Source organism: Canis lupus, chromosome 16 (assembly GCF_003254725.2).
Source record: "Canis lupus dingo isolate Sandy chromosome 16, ASM325472v2, whole genome shotgun sequence".
NCBI classification, from domain to species: Eukaryota; Metazoa; Chordata; class Mammalia; order Carnivora; family Canidae; genus Canis; species Canis lupus.
The window spans coordinates 11206349-11230104 of NC_064258.1; the positions used below are offsets into that span (position 1 = coordinate 11206349).

At 50.7% G+C, this 23756-nt stretch overlaps 3 protein-coding genes across 8 annotated transcripts; 2 read left to right on the plus strand and 1 right to left on the minus strand.

Moving 5' to 3' along the window:
* The first annotated feature begins 104 nt into the window (after window positions 1–104).
* Window positions 105–2493, plus strand: PPIA (peptidylprolyl isomerase A). 4 transcript variants are annotated; one of them, XM_025433782.3, is made up of 5 exons: window positions 105–261; window positions 991–1021; window positions 1118–1206; window positions 1395–1567; window positions 2164–2493. In XM_025433782.3, exons 1-5 carry the CDS (start codon window positions 193–195, stop codon window positions 2294–2296), a joined length of 495 nt encoding a protein of 164 aa, XP_025289567.1. In that variant the 5' UTR covers window positions 105–192; the 3' UTR covers window positions 2297–2493. The 4 variants fall into 4 exon arrangements, with proteins under 4 accessions (XP_025289567.1, XP_025289578.1, XP_048951077.1 ...); XM_049095120.1 differs by having other exon boundaries at window positions 123–261; window positions 1395–1564; XM_049095121.1 differs by having other exon boundaries at window positions 136–261; window positions 991–1025.
* Window positions 2494–12254: 9761 nt separating this feature from the next.
* On the plus strand, window positions 12255–12649 carry LOC112650901 (60S ribosomal protein L37). Its single transcript, XM_025433819.3, has one exon. It carries the CDS (start codon window positions 12286–12288, stop codon window positions 12577–12579), a length of 294 nt encoding a protein of 97 aa, XP_025289604.1. The 5' UTR covers window positions 12255–12285; the 3' UTR covers window positions 12580–12649.
* Window positions 12650–14964: 2315 nt separating this feature from the next.
* Window positions 14965–23756, minus strand: LOC112650910 (histone H2A.V). 3 transcript variants are annotated; one of them, XM_025433827.3, is made up of 5 exons: window positions 23611–23756; window positions 22076–22153; window positions 18871–18984; window positions 16825–16954; window positions 14965–15425 (listed from the first exon to the last, which is right to left on the minus strand). In XM_025433827.3, the coding sequence occupies exons 1-5, from the start codon at window positions 23611–23613 to the stop codon at window positions 15196–15198; spliced, it is 555 nt and encodes a 184-aa protein (XP_025289612.1). In that variant the 5' UTR covers window positions 23614–23756; the 3' UTR covers window positions 14965–15195. The 3 variants fall into 3 exon arrangements, with proteins under 3 accessions (XP_025289612.1, XP_025289616.1, XP_025289622.1); XM_025433831.3 differs by lacking the exon at window positions 14965–15425 and adding an exon at window positions 15840–16169 and having other exon boundaries at window positions 23611–23751; XM_025433837.3 differs by lacking the exons at window positions 14965–15425; window positions 18871–18984 and adding an exon at window positions 15840–16169 and having other exon boundaries at window positions 23611–23755.

A 23756-nucleotide genomic window follows, 5' to 3' on the forward strand; every position in this document is an offset into this window, starting at 1 on the left:
CGCCCCTCCGGCGCCGCCTCCTCTCATAGGCCAGTCCTACCATCACTCCGACCGGCTCGCACTCGCAATTGGCTAGGATCCGGGCGCGCGACCGGGTGTGGGCGGGGCCCGGCCGGCTATAAAAGGGGCCGCGGCGGGGCTCGTGCCGCCTTGCAGACGCCGCCGCCCCGGAGTAGCCGTCGCCGTCCAGCCATGGTCAACCCCACCGTGTTCTTTGACATCGCCGTGGACGGCGAGCCTTTGGGCCGCGTCTCTTTCGAGGTGGGCGGCCGGGCGCGCCGGGCGGGCGGGGGCCGGCGGCCGGGCGTGGGGAGGCTGGCGGGGGGCGGGTGGGCGGCCCTGGCCCGAGGAGCGCGGCGGCGCGGCGCCATTTCCTGAAGAGGGGCCATCTTGGGCGGCCGGGGGCGGCGGGGGAGGGGCGGCGGCGGACAAAGGCGGGGCGGCGGGGGAGGGGCGGCGCCCACGTGCTTGGCCGCGCGCCGGGGTGGGCGACGCCTGCGGGGGGCGGCGGGGCGCGGGCGGCCGGCGGGGGCGCTGCGGATGCGCCCGGCCCCGCCCCGCCCGGCGGAAGCGAGCGGCGCCCCCGCCTCGGCGCCGACGCCGCGGGCCCCGCCCGCCCAACGGTCCCCGGCGGACCTGGCGGCGCACGCGGACGCGCCCCCCCCGCACGTGGCGACCTGCGGCCCCTCCCCGCCGCTCCCGGAGCTGGCGGTGCGCGCGGCTTCCGGGACACGCGGAGCGGGTTCCCGCCGCGGCGGCCTCGTCCCCGCGTGTCGGGGAGTGCGGCGCCTGCCGCCGTGACCGCCCCCCCCTCCCCCCGCCCGGGCGGCAGCTGCAGTCGGAGGACGGGGCCCCCGGGAGCCCTCGTTTCGGGGGTTTCTCCGTAGTGCTCGAAGCGCCGAGAAAAGGAGTTTGTGTTTCAGCAGCCGCCCGGGCGCGGCTGTCGGTGTAACGTGTCCGCACGGCGTTAACCCGGCTCTTGTCTTGCAGCTGTTTGCAGACAAAGTTCCAAAGACAGCAGGTTAGTGCCCTCTCTTCCCCTTGAACTTCCCAAGGAACGCCAGTTCTAAAACACGCGCGTGCATCTGAACATACGTGTCTTTTTTTCTCCAAACAGAGAACTTTCGTGCTCTGAGTACTGGAGAGAAGGGATTCGGTTACAAAGGTTCCTGCTTTCACAGGATTATCCCGGGATTTATGTGCCAGGTATGGAATTCACCGGTTCTGATTGGGGTGGGGGCTTGTCATTGGAGGCTGAACTGGAATATTTCAGCAAGGGTGTGGAAGGGCTGTTTTCTATCGTTTGGGTTCCGTTCAACCCTTTGAGTTGGCCAATAAGTTACATGTTCTCCGACGACGTTGCCAGAAGTGACGGGTCTTGCTCATGTTCACAGGGTGGGGACTTCACGCGTCACAATGGCACTGGAGGCAAGTCCATCTACGGGGAGAAGTTTGATGACGAGAACTTCATCCTGAAGCACACAGGGCCTGGCATCTTGTCCATGGCCAACGCTGGACCCAACACAAACGGTTCCCAGTTTTTCATCTGCACCGCCAAGACTGAGTGGTAAGGGCAGAACATAGCCCAGGGACGCAAAGGCCTTGCACCTTAGTTTCCCTGCTGTGTCCACCTGACATAGCAGGAGGAGGACACAAAGCACTTACAGGTTTAGGTTGTGTGCTGTAGAAGGCAAGGTACTGTAGCTGCCAGACAGGGTGCTCAGCTGAGTGGCATTGTGGGGCACCTGGCTAGCTCAGCGTCAGGGTCGTAAGTTTAAGCCCTACAATGTCTGTACAGCTTACTAACAAAGACTTAAAGTAAATGCTTGTGAAAATGATACTCTCTTCAGGTGAGGATGGGATTGTTGGGTCTTAAGGGATCTGGTCTATAAGATTGGTGTCTATTCATTTAAGAGAGATTGAGCAGGGAGCCTGACCTGAGACTTGATCCCAGGACCCTGAGATCATGATCTGAGCTGAAGGCAGATGCCCAACCACTGAGCCGCCACCTTAGGAGACAGATTGTTAATTGTCTGTGGCGTTACCGTGTCCTAGCTGGAAGGGTGAGGTGCTTGGTGTCAGGTGGGTGTCAGCTGGGATCAGGTACAAGGTGCTGATTGCTCCTGGCCTCCGGCGGGTGCTAATATTAGAAGTTGCTTGCAGGTTGGACGGCAAGCATGTGGTCTTTGGCAAGGTCAAGGAGGGCATGAACATCGTGGAAGCCATGGAGCGCTTCGGGTCCAGGAATGGCAAGACCAGCAAGAAGATCACCATCGCCGACTGTGGACAGATCTGATGAATCTTAACTCCTGTTTTATCTGAACTTCCAGACCGTTCCTTTAGCTCAGGAGAGCGCCCCTCCACCCCCACCTGCTTGAAATAGCCCAGTCTCCGCACTCTCACTGCAGTTCTGCGGGCTCCGTGGTTCCTTTCCCCAGGTATAGCTGGATTGCAGAGTTCAGTTTATGATGATGAAATAAAATCTAAACCACAGTTGTCTGTCCTTGTTTGGGGGGAGTCAGTCCAGCCTTTCACTCACAGTGGTGGGTTTGTGTTGGTTCCCCTGACCCAGAAGCTCCTGGAGGTATATGGAGTCAGGGAATGAGCAAGCCAAGGCTGGATGGAAGTGGGAGGGTACTAGCTGTGCCAGCACCTTGTTTGAGCCTACATGCGTGGACACTCGTGGGGAGGTGCTGGCTGCTTTTATGGCCTCCTCTACCAGTGGGTGAACTCCATAGGTCTTTGGACCACAATCCTGGATCTGGTTTAACTGGGGCATGTGGAAAAGGTCAGCAGGTGAGCCTAAAGTTGATCTGTTGATGAAAGTGACAGGTCTTGTGCGGATCATCTTGGTCCTGATCCTGCCACCAACAGGAGTTGGGGGCCCTCCCTTCCAGGTCCTTGGAAGCCTGCAGTCTCGCCATCCTGAACCATGGGGTCCAGTTGAGGAGCCCTTGCCCCTTGTGAACTGGGTGCAGGGCCAGGTGTGTGGCTGCAGGGGGCCTGTTAGCGCTTTAGAGGCCCTCAGGTGATTCTGTTCTCTGAGGTGTGAGAACCATGTGTCCCTGGCTGTGTCCCCTTCTTCCATCCTCTGGGTAACCACGCTGTCCTGTACAGCTTGGGACCAGGAGGCTGCCCTTGACTGAGCGGGCCTTGTTCCCTGGGCTATTCACTCCTAGTCCGCGGCTGTGTCTGCTCAGCCCAGGGATTCTGGGCAATGACCCCAACACCATGGGTGCCACCAAGGCAGTAACCAGGGTAGGCCCCTATCAACTCTCCCAGGAGGAATCCCACCAGTGACCAGGACTTGGGTGATGTGTCAGCATGTGACCGGAGCCCTCCCTTGGCCCCGAGGGACTCTCCTGGAGAGCTGGCCGCATGACCAGGACACTTACCTCCCATCTGGGCTGTCTGGGCCCTGGGAGTGCCCGCAGAGAAACATGGCCCAGCCAGAGGTGGGGGTGGTCTCCACGTGCTGAGAACTTGCACACTCTGCGACTGCTTCCTGTGCAGAGTAGGGAGTCGGGGCAGGTTAGCTTGGGGTGTGAGCCCCTGGGGCCTATCTGGTCCGTTCAGGGACTCCTGGTGTCAAGGTGCCGCTCGGTCCAGAGGAGGCTCCCAGACATTAGCCCTCTGCAAAGTCGGGGCAAATCTGTGACGAAGGCCCAGGAGAAGGTGGACACTGCTGCTCCCAGGGGATCCGGTGTGCTTCCTGGAAGGCAGGGCTCACCCAAGGCCTTTATCACACCTCTGAAAATGGGGCACAATGCATAGAATCTGCAGTATCTGGTCCATATTCGGGTTTTCGCCATTGGGCCCAGAATGGGTTTGTTACGGTGGGACTCGCATACGGTTGGAAGGCCTGCCCTTCACTCCCTTCTCTGCCTGGCCCAGACCCTGGCCCCCATCTTGTTCTTGTGTCTCTGGTCTCTCCCCTTTCACTTTTGCCACTAGTGTAAACTTGAGAACTTATTGAGTTTATACACCATAAAATTCACCTTTTCTTTTTAAAGATTTATTTGAGAGCGAGAACACAGGCAGGGGGAGGAGCAGAGGGAGAGGGAGAGGCAAGTGCCCCGCTGAGCGGGAGCCGATGCAGGCTTGTCCTAGGAGCCGGGATCATGCCCTGAGCATAACGACAGCCCCCAGGCGACCCCCACACCCTTCTTTATGTCCTTGGCTCCTGTAGCCCAGGACATCCCAGTCACCTGACACTTGCCCATGTCACTTGCTTCTTCCTCTGGCGCTTGGATTTTCTCTAAACTGGAAGTGAGGCCAAGGATGTTGGACTCAAGCTAGAAGACTTTGTAGGTGATGCCATGTGCACTGGATCCTGTCCCTCGTGGGTGCACGTGAGCTCAGGCCAGCTCAGCAGTGACTGTGCCCCTGCCCAGCGGGCAGGTGACTCGTGGGCAGTGGGTTTGCTGCTGTGGGAAGACCCTGTTTCCACACCTTCTGCTGACTGCTCCATTTGAACATCAATTAATGATCTTGGCTAGAATCCATTATTATTCTGTAGCCGTAAAAATAAATTTCAAGTCTCTCCCTCTTTCGGTTACCAAGGACTCCCAGATTCTTACTTAGCCTGTTACAGACAGTACAATGTTTGGTGCTCAGTCCATCTCAGTCTGACAGCAGAAGCCCCTCTGAGCTGACCTCTGTAGCTTCCACCTGGTGCCAGCTGTCACCAAGCCCTGCCCGTGTGCTCCCTGCAGACAGAGCAGGGTCTGGGGAGAGAAGGACCTGCGTACATCCTAAAGTCAATATCTGGGGCACCTGGTGGCTCAGTGGGTGAAGCCTCTGCCTTCAGCTCAGGTCATGATCTGGACCATGGGATCCAGCCCCACGCTGGGGGCGGAGGGGGGGTGGTCCCTGCTCAGCAGGGAGTCTGCTTGAGGTTCTCTCTCTCCTTCCATCTGCCCCTCTCACGACTGGCCCACGTATGCGCACACACATCACATGCATGCTTCTAATAGTTTTTTAAAAAATGAATCGCAATCTGTGAAAAACAAGCTGTGGCCAAACCCAAGGCAAGTCCTGGCAGGGTTTTTTTCTTAAGTGGGCTCCCCACCCAACAGGGGGCTTGAACTCACAACCTTAAACGAAAGCTGAAAATACTGTAAATATCCATCACAGGGGACTAGTTACATAAATTATACGAACTTGTTAATTTTTTTTTTTTAAGATTTTATTTATTTGAGAAACAGAGAGAGAGGCAGAGGCACAGGCAGAGGGAGAAGCAGGCTCCATGCAGGGAGAGCCCGGTGTGGGACTTGATCCCGGGTCCCCAGGATCACGCCCTGGGCTGAAGGCGGCGCTAAACCACTGAGCCACCTGGGCTGTCCGGAACTTGTTAATTTATAGTAGCCTTTCCGCTCATATCCCTTTACTACCCTCAGCTCATGATTTTCTTACCCACCATATTCACTAGTGTCCTGAGTGAGCACTATAAGAAGAGGGAGGGAAATCACCGAGGAGGCCGTTGTGCATTTTGCTCTGAATGTCTGTGTCCCACCAGCAGCCACTCCCCAGGGCACAGGGGGAGGTCAAGGGGGCACCCTATTCATGCAGGAGCACGAGGGTGCACGTTGGGTGTCTCCAACCCTATGGGTGACATCACATGGCTTGCCGCAATGGTAATCAACTCTGGACAAAGTCCCAAACCACGGAGTCCATGCTTCCTTCTTTTTTTTTTTTTTTCTTTTCCATGCTTCCTTCTGATGGCCCCGTGGCCGAGGCCCGGGAAGTGCCAGGGCTGCTGGCATTTTCAACCACAGACAAGCCCCGTGTGCCTACAGGTAGAAGGGACTTCTACACTCGGTCATCGTGAATAAGCTTCTCGTGTGCACGAACATCTGGCGGATGTCTGGGCGCCAGGGGTGTGGTCTCATGCGTTTCAAGAGGTCCAGCCCTGCCCCCTCTGCATGTTTCCCAGGAGCCTCCCTCCCTGCATGTTGTGACATCCTAAGATGTAGCTGTTAAAAAAACAAGGTAGTACATCGCCAACATAGCCTCGGATATGCCTTTGGAAGATGAAAATCAAGGTTAAGAGCAGGAGGATGCCACATAACATATGGCACAGTTTTTGCAAAAAAAAAAAGAAATGTATTTTGGGGCTCGTCTGGGCCTAGAATACCCTCGGGAGGCTCCCTGTGGGCGCCGCTCACCCGCGCCGCTTTTACCTGCATCAACACATCGAGAGCCTCGAACACACACACACATTCTGAAATGAATCAGTCACAATCGGCTCACTTCAAAATGCTTCATGTAGACGAAGCTATTGCTGAAAAAAATTCGATTTTGTTTATCACTTTCTTAGGCAGTTTTCAAAAATGAAAGCTAGGAAGTGCTCAGTTTGCACACCGACTGTGACACACACCTGGCTTCGGGTGCGCCCTCGGCCTGCGCTGGCCTCCCACTGGGACACTGGCACTCAGCCCGTTGGAGGGGCTGCCTTTGGCCACGGGTGGAGCGTCCCACCGCCAGACCCCACGGTGGACTGGAAAGCGCTGGCTGCTGTTGCATGTGGCCCGCGCCTGGGCCCTCCGCACCCTTCAGGAGGCGGGTCACTTCCAACCCCTGATCTTTCCCATCTGCCCCAGGCCACTCATCCTCAGAAAGGAATTTTTTGTTTGTGGGCTCTTTCTGGGCCTACTGGTCCTAGAAGCGACCGCTTATTTCATAATGGATTTACAGACTTGTTAACCGAATTGCCTGCTGAAAATAGCGATGACTCACTCGCCCAAGCAGGTCTGGGAAGAAATCGGATGGATTCTTGGTAAACCCTGAACGCAGGCAATAGTCTTTGACCAGAGAGCCCCGGAAAGATGCCCGGTGCACCTGCCGTGCTGCGATCTCCGCGTCCTGGCTCCCGGCAGAGGGGCGGCTGTGCCCCGCAGTCGCCGTGACCACGCGGGATGGCCGCCGCTGGGAGCCCATGTCCCGCCAAGCCGGCAGCCACCAGCATGGGTAGGCCTCGTGCCCGAGTGGGGGCGGCAGCGGTGGTTTTCCAATCCGCTGAAATCCTGTGACCCGGAATTGGCCACGAAAACCTGACTCTGTTCAGCGACACGCTCAACTTTCCAAGTTCCGGGATTTTTCAGGAAATCCTTTGGTCAAACAGCAGCGGTTGTGTGTCACGAAGGTGGTGGACGTTTGGGGTTTCTCGGGGGTTCCAGCACTGACCTGGGTTTGCAGGCGGATTTGCGCCGCTCCTGTTCATCCTCAGGTCCGCGAGCCCCTGGCCGGCCGTGGCTGGGGGTCAGGACCGGAAGGGACGAGGCCGAGCTCCCTGGGGAGCGGCGGGCGGCAGCTGGCCGGGCTGGATTGGGCCGCGGGCCGCGGGGTGGGGGGCGCCCTCCTGTACCTCGTGCACCTCGTGCACCTCGTGCACCTGCGTCCTGCCTGTGGAAGGGCTGCCCGCCGCAGAGAAGCGGCTGGGGCCGGAGTGCGGGGGCCTGTCCCACCTGGTCTCCCTCCCACCCATCCGGCCCTCTGCAGGGCAGCCGTCAGGGGCAGGGGGGCCTCCTCCGGCTGTCCTGATGGAGCCCAATCCCGCGCCCTCGTCTGCGCCCCACTTCGGAGTCGCTGGTGTGCTCGGGCCAGCAATGCTGGGAAGGGCTGTTGGGCGCACCCACAGCGCCCACGGGGGGGCCTGGGACTCCGGGGCTGGGGGCGCTGAAGGCAGTGGGCGGCGGGCCATGCAGGCGGGGGGCCCCCGAGGACCCTGCGCCCGGGGCCAGGGCTTCGGCGCATCTGAGATGTTCTGGGCACCATGCCCGGCCCTCGATGACACAAGGGACGCCATGTCGCTCGAGTCTGCTTGTGTCGGGATGTGACACTTCATCGGCTCAGCGCCTGGTGGCTGAGACGTGCCAGGGCTCAGCCAGCGTTGCTGTTCCTGGTGGCGTGGGGACGGGCCAGAGCCCCACTGAAGCTCCTCGCCGCCCGAGGGCGCCTGCTGCGAGGCCGGGAGTGAGCCACCGGCTGGACGGCGCCAGGCCTGGGAAGCTGGGCCGGGGCCGCACGGACGCCCTCTGCCACGTGCCTGGCCGAGCGGGTCCAGGCGAGTGGGGCCACGCTCACTGGTCCCGGGGCCCTGATCCCTACCTGCATTCCCCAAATCCATTGCTTTCTGGTCCGGGCTTGGGGGCCACTGCTCCCCACTCTGGACGGTTGGCCTCCGGTCTTCTCTCCCGCCCTTGCTCGAGATGAGCAAGTGTGAGCAACACTTGCTCACCTGGAGTTTTATTTTTTAAAAAGTGAGCAGCAGCGGTTTAGCGCCCACCTTCAGCCCAGGGTGTGACCCTGGGGTCCCAGGATGGAATCCCACACTGGGCTCCCTGCATGGAGCCTGCTTCTCCCTCTGCCTGTATCTCTGCCTCTGTGGATCTCTCATGAATAAATAAAATCTTTCAAAACAGGGGTGCCAGGGTGGCTCAGTGGTTGAGCATCTGCCTTAGGCTCAGGATGTGACCCCGGGATCCTGGGATCTAGTTCCGCGTCGGGCTCCCTGCTTCTCTGCCTGTGTCTCTGCCTCTCTGTGTCTCTCATGAATAAATAAAAATCTTAAAAAAAAATAAACTATAAAAAAGCCCCCAAACATTTCAAAACAATTTTTTAAATTTGAACACTTTGGAAAAAAATCTTAATAGGTGCTATTTGATAAAACAGTCTGTGGGGAAAAAAAAAAGTCTGTGGACAGTGGGATGGTCCTTGAGTGCGGCCACCACAGAGCCATCAGTGGCCTTTGCCTCAAGCTGCTACGAGGAGTGTGGCCGACGTGCAGGACAGCTGAGCAGAAGGCCACACCTGCTGGCAAGGAGAGCCAAACCCCGCAGCAGAGCACCTGGCAGAGGAAGAGCTTCAGTGCACAGGCAGCCCAGGGGCTGGCTTCACACTCTAAAGGGGACACATCTGGGGCCATTAATCCGGCAGTGACACACTGCATGGGTTGATAAGGGAGTCTGGGCAGGAAGAGGGCACGGAGGCCGAGGTGTTGGGGGGCAAGAGCAGAACCGGGGTCATTTGCAGGAAGAACCGTCAGCATCCAGGATCAGGATGTGTGCTCTAGATAGTAGAATTCGGAAGTGGACTCCCAGGAAGAACCTGGAAGGGTAGAGGCCGTGCTCAGCAATAGGGCAGAGACAGGAGGGAAGAGCAGGGAGAGACAGGATGGCCATCGAGTGAGAACTGCTGCCACGGATGGACACGGGAGTGAGTGGAAGCTTGGGGGCTGTGAGGACTCGAGGCCCTGCGGATGCTGGCCTTCCCAGCAATGGACACCTGTGTCAACCACATTTTCTGTACACAGCTCCAAGCAAGGCGGGACAACGTGGGGCAGCGCCTGCACAGCTGCGGGCGGGCCGTGACCCCTCGCATGCGGTGGTGCCCTCTGCGTCCCCAGGGCCTGGGCCTGCAGTCACCGGGCCTCAGGTCAAACTCTAGCTGTGTGGCAGCCGGAGCCAGCTAGCGAACGTCCATGAACCTGGATTTCTTCACTTTCCCAGATTCACTTAGGGGCTTACAGACAAATCTACAGAAGGCATGTGCAAAGTTTTCAAAGAAAATGTGCAGTGACCTTCCCTGTTTACAGACGAGAACTCTTAAGCTTGGAGCCTCACCCGACCACAAATTAACTTTCTCTCTGTATGTTAAGAAATGCTGGCTGAGTAACTGGTAAATTCTGGAAAAGCCTATTTCGACACATTTCAGGTTGGCTCCATCCCTTGGGAATCAACCCTTATGAACCAAGAGCTGAGAAACGGGGGTGCCTGAGGGGCTCAGTTGCTGAAGTGTCTGCCTTTGCCTCAGGTCATTATCTCAGGGTTCTGGGATCGAGTCCCACATTGGGCTCCCTGCTCAGTGAGAGGAGCCTGCTTCTCCCTCTCCCTCTGCTCCTCCCCCTGCTTGTGCTCTCTCTCTCTCTCTCTGTGTCAAATAAATAAAATCAATATTTTTTTTAAGGTTTCATTTATTTACTCATGAGAGACACAGAGAGAGAGGCAGAGACACAGGCAGAGGGAGAAGCAGGCTCCCTGCAGGGAGCCCGATGTGGGACTCTATCCCGAGACTCCAGGATCACGCCCTGGGCTGAAGGTGGCGCTAAACCGCTGAGCCACCCGGGCTGCCCAATAAAATCAATCTTAAAAAAAAAAAAGCAAATGAGAAATGGATGCCAGATACCCCTCAACTCACATAGCCCCACCCTTTCCAGCGCCTGTTTGCCCTAAAACCTCAGCCTAGGATGGAGATGGCTGTGTGGACCCACCTTGAGGCAATGCACATTCCCTGAGGGCCAAGCAGAAGATGCACAAAAAAGTGCTTTGAAATTACTTTAAATTGAAGCTCCTCCTAAGCAGGTAACAAATCTTGCTCAAAATCTGATTCATGTACCTAAGAAGCAAATGTCCTTAAAACACATTCAGCCCTTGATTTAACTCAGCACACATATCCCAGTGGCACCTTGTTTCCCTAGATCCTGCAAACCTGTCAGTCATCTGCTAGAACCACATGATCTGGGACGCCTGGGTGGCTCAGCGGTTAAACCGCTGCTTTCAGCTCAGGGTGTGATCCCGGGGTACTGGGATCGAGTCCTGCAACAGGCTCCATAGACGGAGCCTGCTTCTCCCTCTGCCTGTGTCTCTACTGAATAAATAGATAAAATCCTAAAAAAAAACAACCAACCAAACAAAAAACCCCCACATGATCTGGCTAAAGAACACTTTCTCACCTCTAATAGGAAATACTAGGACAGAGCACAAACATCAGACAATGAGAGCCATCCCCTAAATGAATAATCACATGATGAAAGAAATAGAGTAAAATATTAATTGTAGACTCTAGGATGGAGGAATAAGAATTATTGGCTGCATAATGATTTTAACTTTTGTACTTGTTAAAAATTTTTCATAACATGTCAAAAAAGAACCACTTCACTATCAACAAGATAAAAAGACAACTTACTCAATAGGAGAAAATATTTGCAAACCATCTAACTGATTAGGGGTTAATATTCAAAATATAGACAGAACTCATAAAAAAAAAAAAAAGAACTCTCATACAATTCCATGCCAAATAAACTTAATTGAGGGCACTTGGCTGGCTTCGTCAGTAGAGCGTGTGACTCTTGATCTCTAGGTTCTGAGTTCAAGGCCCATGTTGGGTGTATGGGATGCCCAGGTGTCTCAGTGGTTGGGTGCCTGCCTTCAGCCCAAGGCGTGACCCTGGAATCCCAGGATTGAGTCCCACATGGGGCTCCCTGCATGGAGCCTGCTTCTCCCTCTGCCTGTGTCTCTGCCTCTCTCTGTGTCTATGAATAGATAAAAATGAAATCTTAAAAAAAAAAGTGAAAGAATGAGAAATTTTTTTAAAGCCTAAGTACATGCATTTTTTTTCACCCTTCCTTGTATTTAGTGAGTCCAGACCGGGAGTGGGAGCACCCTAGGAGTTCTAATAGTTTACAGGTAGGATTTCTGGCTTTTTCCCTCTCAATTAGTTGTATTTTTTAAAAATGATTTCTATTTATTTGAGAGTGAGCAAAGGGGGAGGCGTGTAGAGGGAGAAGAGCAGACTCCCCACTGAGCAGGGAGCTGGATGTGGGGCGCTCGATCCCAGGACCGGAAGTCCTGACCTGAGCCACTAAGTTGCCCCGATTAGTTGTATTTCTTGTTTGTTTTTTGTTGTTTTTTTAAAAATGTTTTATTTATTCATGATAGAGAGAGAGAGAGGCAGAGACACAGGCAGAGGGAGAAGCAGGCTCCATACAGGGAGCCCGATGTGGGACTCGATCCCTGGTCTCCAGGATCCTGCCCTGGGCCAAAGGCAGGCGCTAAACCGCTATGCCACCCAGGGATCCCCTGTATTTCTTGATAAAAAAGTTATATTATTTGGGGGAACTTCTTGAAGCATCAATGTCATGATTCTCAAGTCCAAATAAAGCTGAACAAATAATTTGAAAAAAAAACAAAAAACAAAAACATGGGGTTCCCAGCTGGCTCAGTCTGTTGAGAGTCCAACTCTTGATTTCAGGTCGTGAGTTCACGTCCCACATGAGGTGTAGAGGTTACACAAAAATCAAATCTTAAAAACAAAAGGCAATGTGTAAAACCAAAAATGAAGCTCACAGAGAGACTGGTGGTTGCCAGAGGTAGGGAGTGGGCAGGGTGGGTGCAGGAGGCTGAAAAGTGCAAACTTCCACTTATGAGTAAGGTTTGGCAACGTCATGCATCGCATGACAGCTTGAGAACAATACTGTGGCTCTTTGGGGTCTGCCGCGGAAACAAGATGACGAAGGGGACGTCATCGTTCGGAAAGCGTCGCAATAAGACGCACACGTTGTGCCGCCGCTGTGGCTCTAAGGCCTACCACCTTCAGAAGTCCACCTGCGGCAAGTGTGGCTACCCTGCCAAGCGGAAGAGAAAGTATAACTGGAGTGCCAAGGCTAAAAGACGGAATACCACTGGGACCGGTCGAATGAGGCACCTAAAAATTGTATACCGCAGATTCAGGCATGGATTCCGTGAAGGAACGACACCTAAGCCCAAGAGGGCAGCTGTTGCAGCATCCAGTTCATCTTAAGGATTTCAACGATTAGTCAAAATAAACGTTCTGGTTTTAAAAAGTAAAAAAAAAAAAAAAAAAAGAACAATACTGTGTGGTGACTGCATTTAATTGTGGTGATGTCACAATATATACAAATATGGAGTCATCATGCTGTGCATCTGAAGCTAGTATGTTGTCTACCAGTTCTACCTCAATAAAAAAGGATCACGATAAATTCCATAATCGGCACCAAAGCCAGTAGTAGGATGTTTCTCATTTCCACTTCAGATCAGATACTCTTCAGGCCACGTAAGGCCCCATATAAATGCTCTTCCTCCTCAGGACATAAATAAAACTCACCTTCTACCTCTCATTTCTTATAGAAATCCTCTTCTAGAAATCCTCTTCAGGTGTTACAGCATGCATATGGGCTGTACTGTGTAAAATACAGGTGTCGAAGTAGGTTTTAAAAGTTTACATATTATAGGGTACCTGGGTGGCACAGTCAGTTGAGCATGTGAGTCTAAGTCGTGATCTCAGTTGTGGGATTGAGCCCTGAAGAGTCTGCTTGTTTCTTTCCCTCCACCCACACTGTGCCCCCACACTGTACATAAATCTAGTTTATAAAACTTTATAAGTTAAAAAACTTTAGATGCTAGAGTGGGTCTTTTAAAAATTTTTAAATTATTATTTATTTTTAGAGCAGTAGGGAAAGGGAAGGGGGCACAGAGAAAGGGAGAAGCAGACTCCACACTGTGCAGAGAGCCCGATGCAGAGCAAAATCCCACAACCCTGAGATCATGCCTGAGCTGAATTCAAGAGTCAAACACTCAACCCATTGAGCCCTCCAGATGCCTTGAAGGTCTTTTATTTTTTTAATATAAAACTCCCTTTTTATTTTTATTTTTTTTAAAGATTTTATTTATTTATTGAGACAGAGAGAGAGAAAGAGAGAGAGAGAGGCAGAGACACAGGCTGAGGGAGAAGCAGGCTCCATGCAGGGAACCCGACATGGGACTCAATCCCGGATCTCCAGGATCACACCCCGGACTGCAGGCGGTGCTAAACCGCTGAGCCACCAGGGCTGCCCTAAAACTCCCTTTTTAAAGAAAAGCTTTTGGGACGCCTGGGTGGCTCAGTTGGTGAAGCATCTCCCCTCTTCAGCTCAGGTCATGATCCCAGGGTCCCTGCTCAGGGGCAAGTCTGCTTCTCCCTCTCCCTCTGCCCGTCCCCCTGCTCATGCTTGCTCTCAAATGAATACAATCTTAAAAAAAAAAAAAAAAAAAAAAAAAAGGAAAAGCAGCTGGTATCTAAAGCAATTCTCTAGAAAACTCTAGGAAAAGACCCTATTACTCTCTGTTGATGATTTTGCCTTCTTTTCTGTTGCTACTTGGCCTTCTAAAAACGACTAAGACTTTACACAGATCTAACTGCTGGCCCTCTCAATGTAGAAACTTCAAAGTATGTGCTGAGATGATTCGATCAGAATTTGAAATTTTCTTTTTTTTTTTTTTTAGAATTTGAAATCTTCTTATCCCGCCTTGTAAATCAAAGAGAATAAAAGCAATGTACAGAATTCCAGATGTAGAAGGAACACAAGAGGGTCCCCTATCTGATCCCCAATACAAACCTGCGACTGGGTAGGGATGGTTTAGAGTGTCCAGGACTCCTGGGGACAAGCAGCGGTGTCTGCAGGGTGCACGGACTGGGCTGGCACACCTGACCCATATGTGTTCATGCAGCCATTTAGGTGCCCCTGATGTGGTCCGACGGGAGCTACACAGTGTCACCTATAAATTATTTTTGTGACAAAGCAAAATGCAGCAAAAACCAACCCCTCTAGATCCGTCCACATATAGGAAATTCAGGGGACAGAAGAACATCTAAATATCATTTGGGTGTATTTAGTAAAATCTGTAGGGAAAACAACAGTTTCTTCAAAAATTAAATAAGAAAAACAAACAGGGAAGAGAAGCTTATACATTAAAAAGGGACAAGAGGCATCAACAAAACATAAGATACAAAACATGCTGGGACGCCCGCTGGTGGGGTTGCGGGAGTGCTCGACTCTCAATCTCAGGGTTGTGAGTTTCAGCCCCACACTGGGCAGGGAGGACTTAAAAGAAAAAAAAAAGATACAGAACATGTCTGGATCTTGATTCAAACAAACCAACGGTAAACAGCTGATAGGAAAATCTGAATACTGAGGAGACCTGATCTATCAAATGCTGTGTTAATAAGATTGTGACTATGGACCAAATTGCCCCAGCATTAGACTTAGCAGGTATGCAGATGTGAAAATAAATCATGCTCAAACACGATTCAAACCAATAATCCACTGGGAGGAGGGATCGAGGGGCATCCAGGTAAAACGCAGCTGACCACGGGATAACTGCTGGAAGTCGGAGGAGTACACCGGGGTTCATTATACTATTCTCTTTATTTTTCTGTATTTTTGAAATTTTCCATAATAAAAATAAGTTTTTAAAAATGAGAGTTTTGTTTTGATAGTGCTACATTATAAAACATTTAGAAATTTTCTTTTTTTAATGAAGACTTCCAAGCAGAAAAATAGAACTTTCTGATGGACCATTAATCGGTACATTAATTAAATCTTACAAGTTACTTAGAAACTAACAAAGTCAAATAGTTTCAAAAATATGGCACAAATTGCTGAGTGTTACTGTAGCAATAAAAGACCACTAAAAGCTGGAAGTTTAAGTAAAAGTAGAAAACTCTGATAAATTTAACTTTAATCCCAGGTAAGAGGGAGGCTGTGGAGTCAGCCAAATCTAAGCATGTATCCCAGCCCCGCAGTCTCCGGTCTACGAGATAAATGGCTTCCAGAGAACAGGAACTTCTGTGAGCCTCGGTTTCCATACCTTTAAAAATGGGTGTAACAGAATTTCTCAATTACTAAAGCACTTAGTTCAGGGCCTGCCACATAATAAATGCTCAGTAAATAATTCAAAGCAATTCCACTATCCCCACTAGAATTTCATCAATTCTAAATGTACATTTTCATCCTCAAATCCCTCTGGAATTGGGATGCATCTCCTAATTGCTGGCATACCATGGTTTAATTGGCAGTTTTTCTTTCCTTCATTGTGGGTAAAATAACAGTGCATACTGCAGATGGAGAGCCACCTAAGATTTACATAATAATAGGAGACTCTATAGTCCCAATATCTGTTTTAAAATTGTGAATATAGGATAACTGATTGGAAATTTAAGAAATTTCAAAGTATGACCAAAATATTTCCAACCCATCACAAACAGAGCAGTTTTGAGACAAATTATTTTTGTAAAAAATGGTTTATCAATTCCATTTTTGTATAAAACACACGGGAGAAACCTAGCCAATCAACACACAAGTGCTGCCACATGGAAAGGTACTTTATCAAACTTTGAGCCTAAGAACGTACAAATATCTCTTATCACGTCTACAGTAATTGTCTATGCTTTTCCATCCGCCTCTTTTAAAAATTCCACATATCCCCATTATTTCTTCTGTCCCAGTTACAGTACAATGACGGGGAGGAAGGGGTTGGGTAAAACAATGCTCTAAGCGGTTTTCTGCTGTCCCTTCTTTCCAATCAGAGACTTGTGGATGTGCGGGATCACACCTGGAAGGAAATGCACAGATCAACAACTTCGCGCTGGCTCTCGCTTACCAGTGTCTCCATGGACAGCGACCACACAGAAATGAAATTCCATAACGTCCCCTTTCACACGCTGATCCTGTGACTGTACCTACACCCAGGAAAGGCTCCCTCTCTTGGGGTCTGGGAACTCCCCCTAAAACTATGCAAAACAGTGCTTTTTTGGTTTGGGGGCAAGACCCATCACAGCTTCCAGAAGGTTCTCTGAAGGTGACCCAGCAAAGACTTCGAACCACAGCTCACATCACACCTACACTCCCCCTGAAATGCTCAATGACCTCAGCCCTGGGTTTCAAGGGCTCACCCTCAGCAGTTTCTCAAGGTCATTTTTAACAGAGTTAAAGCGTATGAGAAATATTTTAAACACTAAGTTGTAAGTATCATATATGAGATTCAGACAAGGAGCTTGCTAAAATAAAAGTAGCCCTGTATGTGGCTACAAAGGAGGACTATGTATTCAGGTCAGGACCAACAGAAGCCTTAATTGTAATGGAGCCCACACTGATGGACTCTAAGCCTGTGTGTGTTCTAGCCAACTTCACAGGTGCTGGATCGCTGATCTGAAATATGTCGTTAGAAAGGACAGTACGACAGAGGCTGAAGAGGTAATCATACGCACCACCCCCAGCGATGGTAGCCTTGATGAGAGAATCCAATTCTTCATCACCGCGGATTGCAAGCTGCAAGTGGCGCGGAGTGATCCGCTTTACCTTGAGGTCCTTGGAAGCGTTACCTGCCAGCTCCAGCACCTACAAGGTACGTGTGAGAGAGCACATCAGAGGGCAAAGCATTTGAAAATCAGTAGAGACTTGCAATTATAGATAAAAAGATTCCTGCAGCATCTGTACACAAGACACACAACAGATACATAAACCAACAACACCAGTTCCTTCTTACATTTCTGATGCTTTTAGAGAAATCTCATTACTCCATTGGGTCCTTTTATAGCCACCCAGGGATCCCCAAGTGCAGAGTCCTTAATGGCTGGAATTTCTTTCTTACGACTTGTGGAAAAGTTTAAAAATATAATGAAAATACTTTCTAATTCAGAGTTTTTAACATCACTGGGCCCTATAATCTGCAGGCAATGTACTAGAAGCCCTTCATTCTAGAATGGGAATTTCAACTAAAAGAATCTCAAAATCCCAACTGGCCATAAAACTTCATTTTTAATTTGTTTTTGCCTCCACGGACTATACAAGCATTATAAAACCTCTGATGGAGGGATCCCTGGGTGGCTCAGCGGTTTGGCGCCTGCCTTTGGCCCAGGGCGCGATCCTGGAGTCCCGGGATCGAGTCCCACATCGGGCTCCTGGCATGGAGCCTGCTTCTCCCTCCACCTGTGTCTCTGCCTCTCTCTCTCTCTCTCTGTGTCTATCATAAATAAATAGATAAATCCTAAAAAAAAAAAAAAAAAAACCCTCTGATGGAAGTCCTACAAAAATAACTCCACGAGCCGCACTGAGATAGAGTGGCAGGAAGCCTTGGTGTGCATCAGAAGCCACTAGCATGCTGTAAAAACCACCAGGACCCCCTTCATTTGCCCCAGAGACTCTGGATGTTCTGTGGGGGGAGGCCTCATCCAAGCATCTTTTGAAGGCTCCCCAAGTGATCCTAGTGCAAAGCCAAGGGTGATAAATGATTATCCCTGACCTTAGATTCCAGTGTTTTCTTTACTTCTAGTGACTAAACCCCCAAACTTAAGTATCTGGAACAATCAGAGCCTCCCCACGAGTGAAGGAATTAAACGTACACCTCTCCAAAGTCCGCCACTAAACACACACACTGGTGTGAGCTGCTGCAGGAGAGAGGGGGACAAAGGCTCTGCGTCACCCACACTAACTGCCTGGCTCAGGACCTAACAGATTTGACACTGTCTGGGGGTCAAGGTTCACGAAATGACAGCAGTGACAATACACACATCAAACTCCTATCTTAAAAACAACAACAACAACAACAACTATCTTTCAGCCTCAGTCTCAACCATGTCTCTGCTGGGGAAGAACCTTCCCCGGGTCTACCCGCTTGACTACTGCCACCACCTGCTACTCTAACAAATGCCCCAGCTTGGGATGTGGCTAAAGGAGTTTCAGAGCCCTGAATGGGGCTGGACGGAGGCAGTGCTAATCCATCAGCCAAGTCTTAAGAATGAATTAACTTTTCTTCCTGAGAAGTCAAACTGACCAAGATGCAGCATTTTAGGCATACGACCCCCCAGAGAACCAAAAGGACCAATAAGGTCTTTTACCAAATTCCTTATCACTATGATCTTTAAAGCTGTACCATCACAGTGGCAAACCCTGACCCCACCCCAAATCTTCACTCATGAAGATTCTGGTCTAACCTCACAAGGATCACATCGCAGTGATATGTATTATTCAGGGCTCCCTTCACTACTACTCTAGAACTGAAAGGATTGTACACTCTGTTGTCACATCGCTTAAACTATGGGTCACTGACCCTAGCCTGAACTTTTTTTTTTTTTTCCCCTAGCCTGAACTTTAAACGTGAGTACATGAAGGTTCCTCTGCCCCCAGTGCTGGGCAGCTAGGACCAGCAAGATGCAGCTTAAAGTACATGTATCATTTTGTTTCAAGCCCTGACTCACGGGTTCCAGCCCCTCAGACCCCCACAAACCCCATGAACAACAGACCCCTTTGCCGACCTCTGCAGTGAGGTACTCCAGAATCGCAGCGCTGTACACAGCAGCCGTGGCACCGACCCTTCCATGGCTGGTGGTGCGAGTCTTCAGATGTCTGTGGATGCGGCCCACGGGAAACTGAAAGACAGACCATCAGAATGGGAAGCACCTAAGAGTCTTGACATCACTCTACCTAGTATGATGCATGGTGGAGCAACAGGGGAAAGCAGGAGAGAAGGTAAATTTGGTTGCATGCATCAGAGGTCAAACCTATTTGGCAAAGAGCAGTCCCTAGACCTGTGTGTGTCCTGGAAAGGAACCCCACATCTTCACGCCGTTTACCCTACTGAAGAGCGGAGAAAAGGCACAGTGCCAGGAACCACCACGGGCTTTTAGGAATCAATTCTCTATACGGGGTGTCATGGCAACTTGCAGAGAAACCACGTGGTGTGGCATCCACTGCTCGTCCCATGGGGCCTTAAGTTGTGTCGGGGTCATCTATCCAGAGAACAGCCTCATGTGACTTCCACTCCCACCTTCCTTGGACCCCAGCGCCACCCTTCCTTGCTCAGGTTCAAGAGGGGATCTGATAGTTAGGAAAAGCCAACACCATTCCCTCACTGTTCTAAGAATCTCCTCAGCTCCCAGAGGTCCCAGTGCTGTGCCCCTGAACTCCTGCCAGTCCCCCCCATACCCCATCCCTACACCCCTCCTTTCCAAAAGCAAGAGTCATTCATTAACTCATTTATTTATTCATGTTTAAGGAGGCACTGCACCCAGCCTAGAGCCTGATGCAGAGCTTGAACTCATAACCTGGGATCATGACTTGAGCCGAGATCCAGAGTTAGGCGTCTAACCACCTGAGCCACCAGACGCCCCTTCAACGGCAAAATTTCAGTGGAAATGCTGAAACCCTTTCTTTTTTTCTTTTTTTTCTTTTTAAGATTTTATTCGTGAGAGACACAGAGAGGGGCAGAGACACAGGCAGAGGGAGAAGCAGGCTCCCTGCAGGGAACCCGATGTGGGACTTGATCAGGGACTCAGGATAACACCCCAGACCAAAGGCAGACATTCAACCGCTGAGCCACCCAGGCATTCCAAACCTGGCTTTTGCCAAACATCCTTGAAGGTCAAGAGTCAGTGGTGAACTTGAACTGCCAAATCCATTTGCCAAATCCATTCTAGCCATTTCTAGATCAAATCCTTCCAGAGGAAAAGCATGGTATTTTGTTTACATTCGTTCACTAAGTAATCCTGAGCTCCTCCAAGCAGACAGCTTGTCTCACACATTAAATTAGGGCTTCCAATTCCATTTCTTCCTAGGCTACAGAGATTACAGAGTTCTAATGCCGCCTTAGGGTGGGCTTCAGGCTTTTCTTTTTTTTTAAAGATTTATTTATCTATGTATCTATCTATCTATCTATCTGAGAGAGAGAGAGACAGACAGACACAGGAGGAGGGAGAAGCAGGTTCCATGCTGGGAGCCCGATCTATCTATCTATTTATTTATGAGAGAGAGAGAGAGAGAGAGAGAGAGAGACAGGAGGAGGGAGAAGCAGGTTCCATGCTGGGAGCCCGATGTGGGACTCGATCCCGGGTCTCCAGGATGGCGCCCTGGGCCAAAGGCAGGCGCTAAACCGCTGAGCCACCCAGGGATCCCCAGGCTTTTCTTTATCAGACTCAAATACCCTGTGCTTCTCAGGGTGCACCTGGGTCCTCATGTTCTTTTCTCATGCTCTATATAGCAAACATCCATGGCGTGAACTGCCAATTTTACATACCTGAACTTATATGTGTAATTCTTTTCATCACTCCCTCTTGGAAAGGGGGCTCAAATCTACACTCGTGGACATCTTCGGGTGGGTGTTCTGAACTTCAAGTTACTCACTTGAAATTCATTACATCATAACCCGTTCCTCCAACAACACAAACTCCTCTGACTCTCTGGTTCTGAGTCTTAGACAAATCTTTGTCTTGCCGCTCAACCCTGTGCTTCCCCTTCCACTCGTGGGGGGACACACACATGCTCCCATTGCTTCTGCCCCGCTCTGGCTCATGTCTGTGTTACCTGTGGCATGGGAACAGCCTCTGCTATCTTCCCACTCCCCCCAACATCTTCACAGAGATCTACAAGATGCTCTAAACACAGAATTTACCATCAAGTGTACCTTCCATCCCCTTCCTTTAGTACCCCTGGATTATGTCATCTTCTTGCTCCAAAATTTTCAGTGACTCACCACTGCCAAGGGGATCAAAGTCCACACCTTACAGTCTGGCCTTCACACTTTCCTTTAAAAAGGGTCTCTTATATGTAGGGAGTAATTCTTATTCAGAAAATTTTGAGTTTGTGGATTAAAGCTACAATAACTAAAATACATAAAGTTTGATAAAATAGTGTTTTGAGTATATCACAGAGTCTCGAACTGAAGTGACTGGGGAGACATTAAAAGGATTAACGAATAGTTCATTATTCTACCCAACACTCTGTCTCATCCTCAGAGTTACGTACCACTACAGATACCTCTCCAAAAGAAAAACCACAGCAGACTTACTTTAACATTATACAATTTACAAAAGAACCAGGAAATACTTACAATCTAGAAGTAACAGATTTTAAAAGCAAAATCACAGACTTCACTTAAGGTCATTTCATGACTTGTTCTCATTTAGAATACAAATTAAAAGACTGTTGTTTTAGGATTTACATTTTTAAAAATTTTTTTTTAACTTTTTTTTTTAAATTTATGATAGTCATACAGAGAGAGAGAGAGAGAGAGAGAGAGAGAGGCAGAGACACAGGCAGAGGGAGAAGCAGGCTCCATGCACCGGGAGCCCGATGTGGGATTCCATCCCGGGTCTCCAGGATCGCGCCCTGGGCCAAAGGCAGGCGCCAAACCGCTGCACCACCCAGGGATCCCAGGATTTACATTTTGATCAATCAATCTCATTAAAAGGCCAGGAGTACAAGTACATTTTTGTAATTAATATAACATCTATGGTCCTCACAACAGTAAAGAAACTTATTTACTTATTCATGAGAGAGAGAGAGAGAGAGAGGCGCAGAGACACAGGCAGAGAGAGAAGCAGGTTCCACTCAGGGAGCCCGATGTGGAACTCAATCCCTGGACCCGGGATCACGCCCTGAGCCAAGGGCAGATGCTCAACTGCTGAGCCACCCAAACATCCCAAGAAACTAATTTTAATAGTGAATGACGAGAGCATCAATTACCTGTAGCCCGGCTCTCTGGGAGCGAGATACTGCCTTAGCCTTGGCCTTCCCACTGTCCTTTCCAGCTTTGCCTCCAGCCTAAGTAAAAAAAAAAAAAAAAAAAAAAAAAAAAAAGCTCCAGTTGGAAGATGCTATTTCAAAAACACTTGGAAAATAATTTTTGCCAGTTTTACTTAAGGTAGTTTAAAAAACTACATGATCTCCTTCCTCAATTTCAAATATACACGTGTTATTTCACCATATATTAAGTTACATAAATATGTCAAGCCATCAAGACTATAATTTTTACATTGGAAATAGTTCATAATAAGGTATTTTTAAGAGATTAAACAAAAAGAGATTAAACAAAAACAGTTAAAATACATCATTTCCACGGAAATAATCAGAAGATTAGTTGTTGGGGAGAGAGAAAAAAAAGCACCTTAAAAAAGAAAACTCTCAAAAATGTAAACATGGAAATACATGACCCAGCAATCCCACCCTTGGTCTCTCCCCACAGAATAGAACAATGTGATGTGCGTGCATGTTCACAACAGCCCAAAGACAGAAAAAGCCGTGTCTGCGGAGGTAGGGGATGCAGTACGTGTACACAATGGACTAGTACTCAGCTATAAAGAGGACGTTCTGGCACCTGCTCTGACATGGACCCATAAAGGACATGACCCCAAAGGACAAATACTGTCAGTGCATCTTACAGGAGCATCTGGTCAAAACCAGAGGGACAGAGTAGAAGGGGGGCTGCCAGAGGCTGGAACAAAGAGTCAGTGTGCAATGGGTACAGAGTTCCACTCTGGGAAGAAAGGAAAGTTCTGGAGATGACTGGCAGTGCTGGTTGCAGAACAACGTACTTAATACCACTGACTGGACATGGAAGAGTGGCTAAAATGGCAAATTTTGTTATGTATATTTGAGAATTAAAAAAAAAGGGCCTTCCAGTTTACACTAACAGGGTTAAACAAATTTCTATCAACTGACAGAAAAAAAAATATCTGACCGTTCACAAATAAAACATGGTACAGAGGTGCAAGGGAAAATATGCAGCCATTTCAACAAACGAAGTGCAGGTATGCACTGTCCCCCGGATGCAGGAGCTCTGTCGGCTGGACACCTGCTCGCCGTCTCCCCCATCTGCCCTCCGGCCTGTGGGACACTTGCCCCCTTACTCCGGGGACGGAGGAGCTCCCGCCCGCGGGACACCTGCCGCCGGACACCTGGTCCCTAGCGCCCAGGACGGAGGGGCTCCCGCCCGCGGGACAACTGCCCGCCGGCCCCGGGGGACCGCGGCTCCGCAGCAAGCCCACAGCTCGCAGCCGCTGGTATTTTTAGCTCCCGTGCGGCCGCTGGCGGAGAGACGCAGGTGTGCGGCGCTGCCCGGGGGCCCAGCGGAGAGCCCGCCGCCCGCCCGGGACGCAGGCCGGCCGCACGGCCCGCTCCCCTCGCTGCTCGCCGGCGCCAGGGCGGTCGGGCGGGCGGGCGCCCCGGGCCGCCTCAACAGGTAGCGGCGCCGACCCTGGCCGCTAGGCCGCCGCCCTCACCATGGTCTCGGCCGCTCCCGCCCTCGCTCCCGCAGAGCCGCCGCTCCGGAGCACAGACCACCACCACCCCCGCCGCCGCCGCCGCCGCCGCCGCCGCCGGAGCCCGGACAATAACCGGTGCCCGCTTCGCGCCGCCCCGGCCAATC

Excerpts from the sequence above, each read along its gene's own strand:
- LOC112650901 (XM_025433819.3), top strand. The coding sequence starts at position 12,286 with ATGACGAAGGGGACGTCATCGTTCGGAAAGCGTCGCAATAAGACGCAC.
- PPIA (XM_025433782.3), top strand. The coding sequence starts at position 193 with ATGGTCAACCCCACCGTGTTCTTTGACATCGCCGTGGACGGCGAGCCT. Across the intron at positions 262-990 it reads TGGGCCGCGTCTCTTTCGAG|CTGTTTGCAGACAAAGTTCC; the intron begins GTGGGCGGCCGG and ends CTTGTCTTGCAG. Across the intron at positions 1,022-1,117 it reads CAAAGTTCCAAAGACAGCAG|AGAACTTTCGTGCTCTGAGT; the intron begins GTTAGTGCCCTC and ends TTCTCCAAACAG.
- LOC112650910 (XM_025433827.3), bottom strand. Across the intron at positions 18,985-22,075 it reads CCCAGAGAGCCGGGCTACAG|TTTCCCGTGGGCCGCATCCA; the intron begins GTAATTGATGCT and ends TCTGTCTTTCAG. Across the intron at positions 16,955-18,870 it reads TGGAGTACCTCACTGCAGAG|GTGCTGGAGCTGGCAGGTAA; the intron begins GTCGGCAAAGGG and ends CGTACCTTGTAG.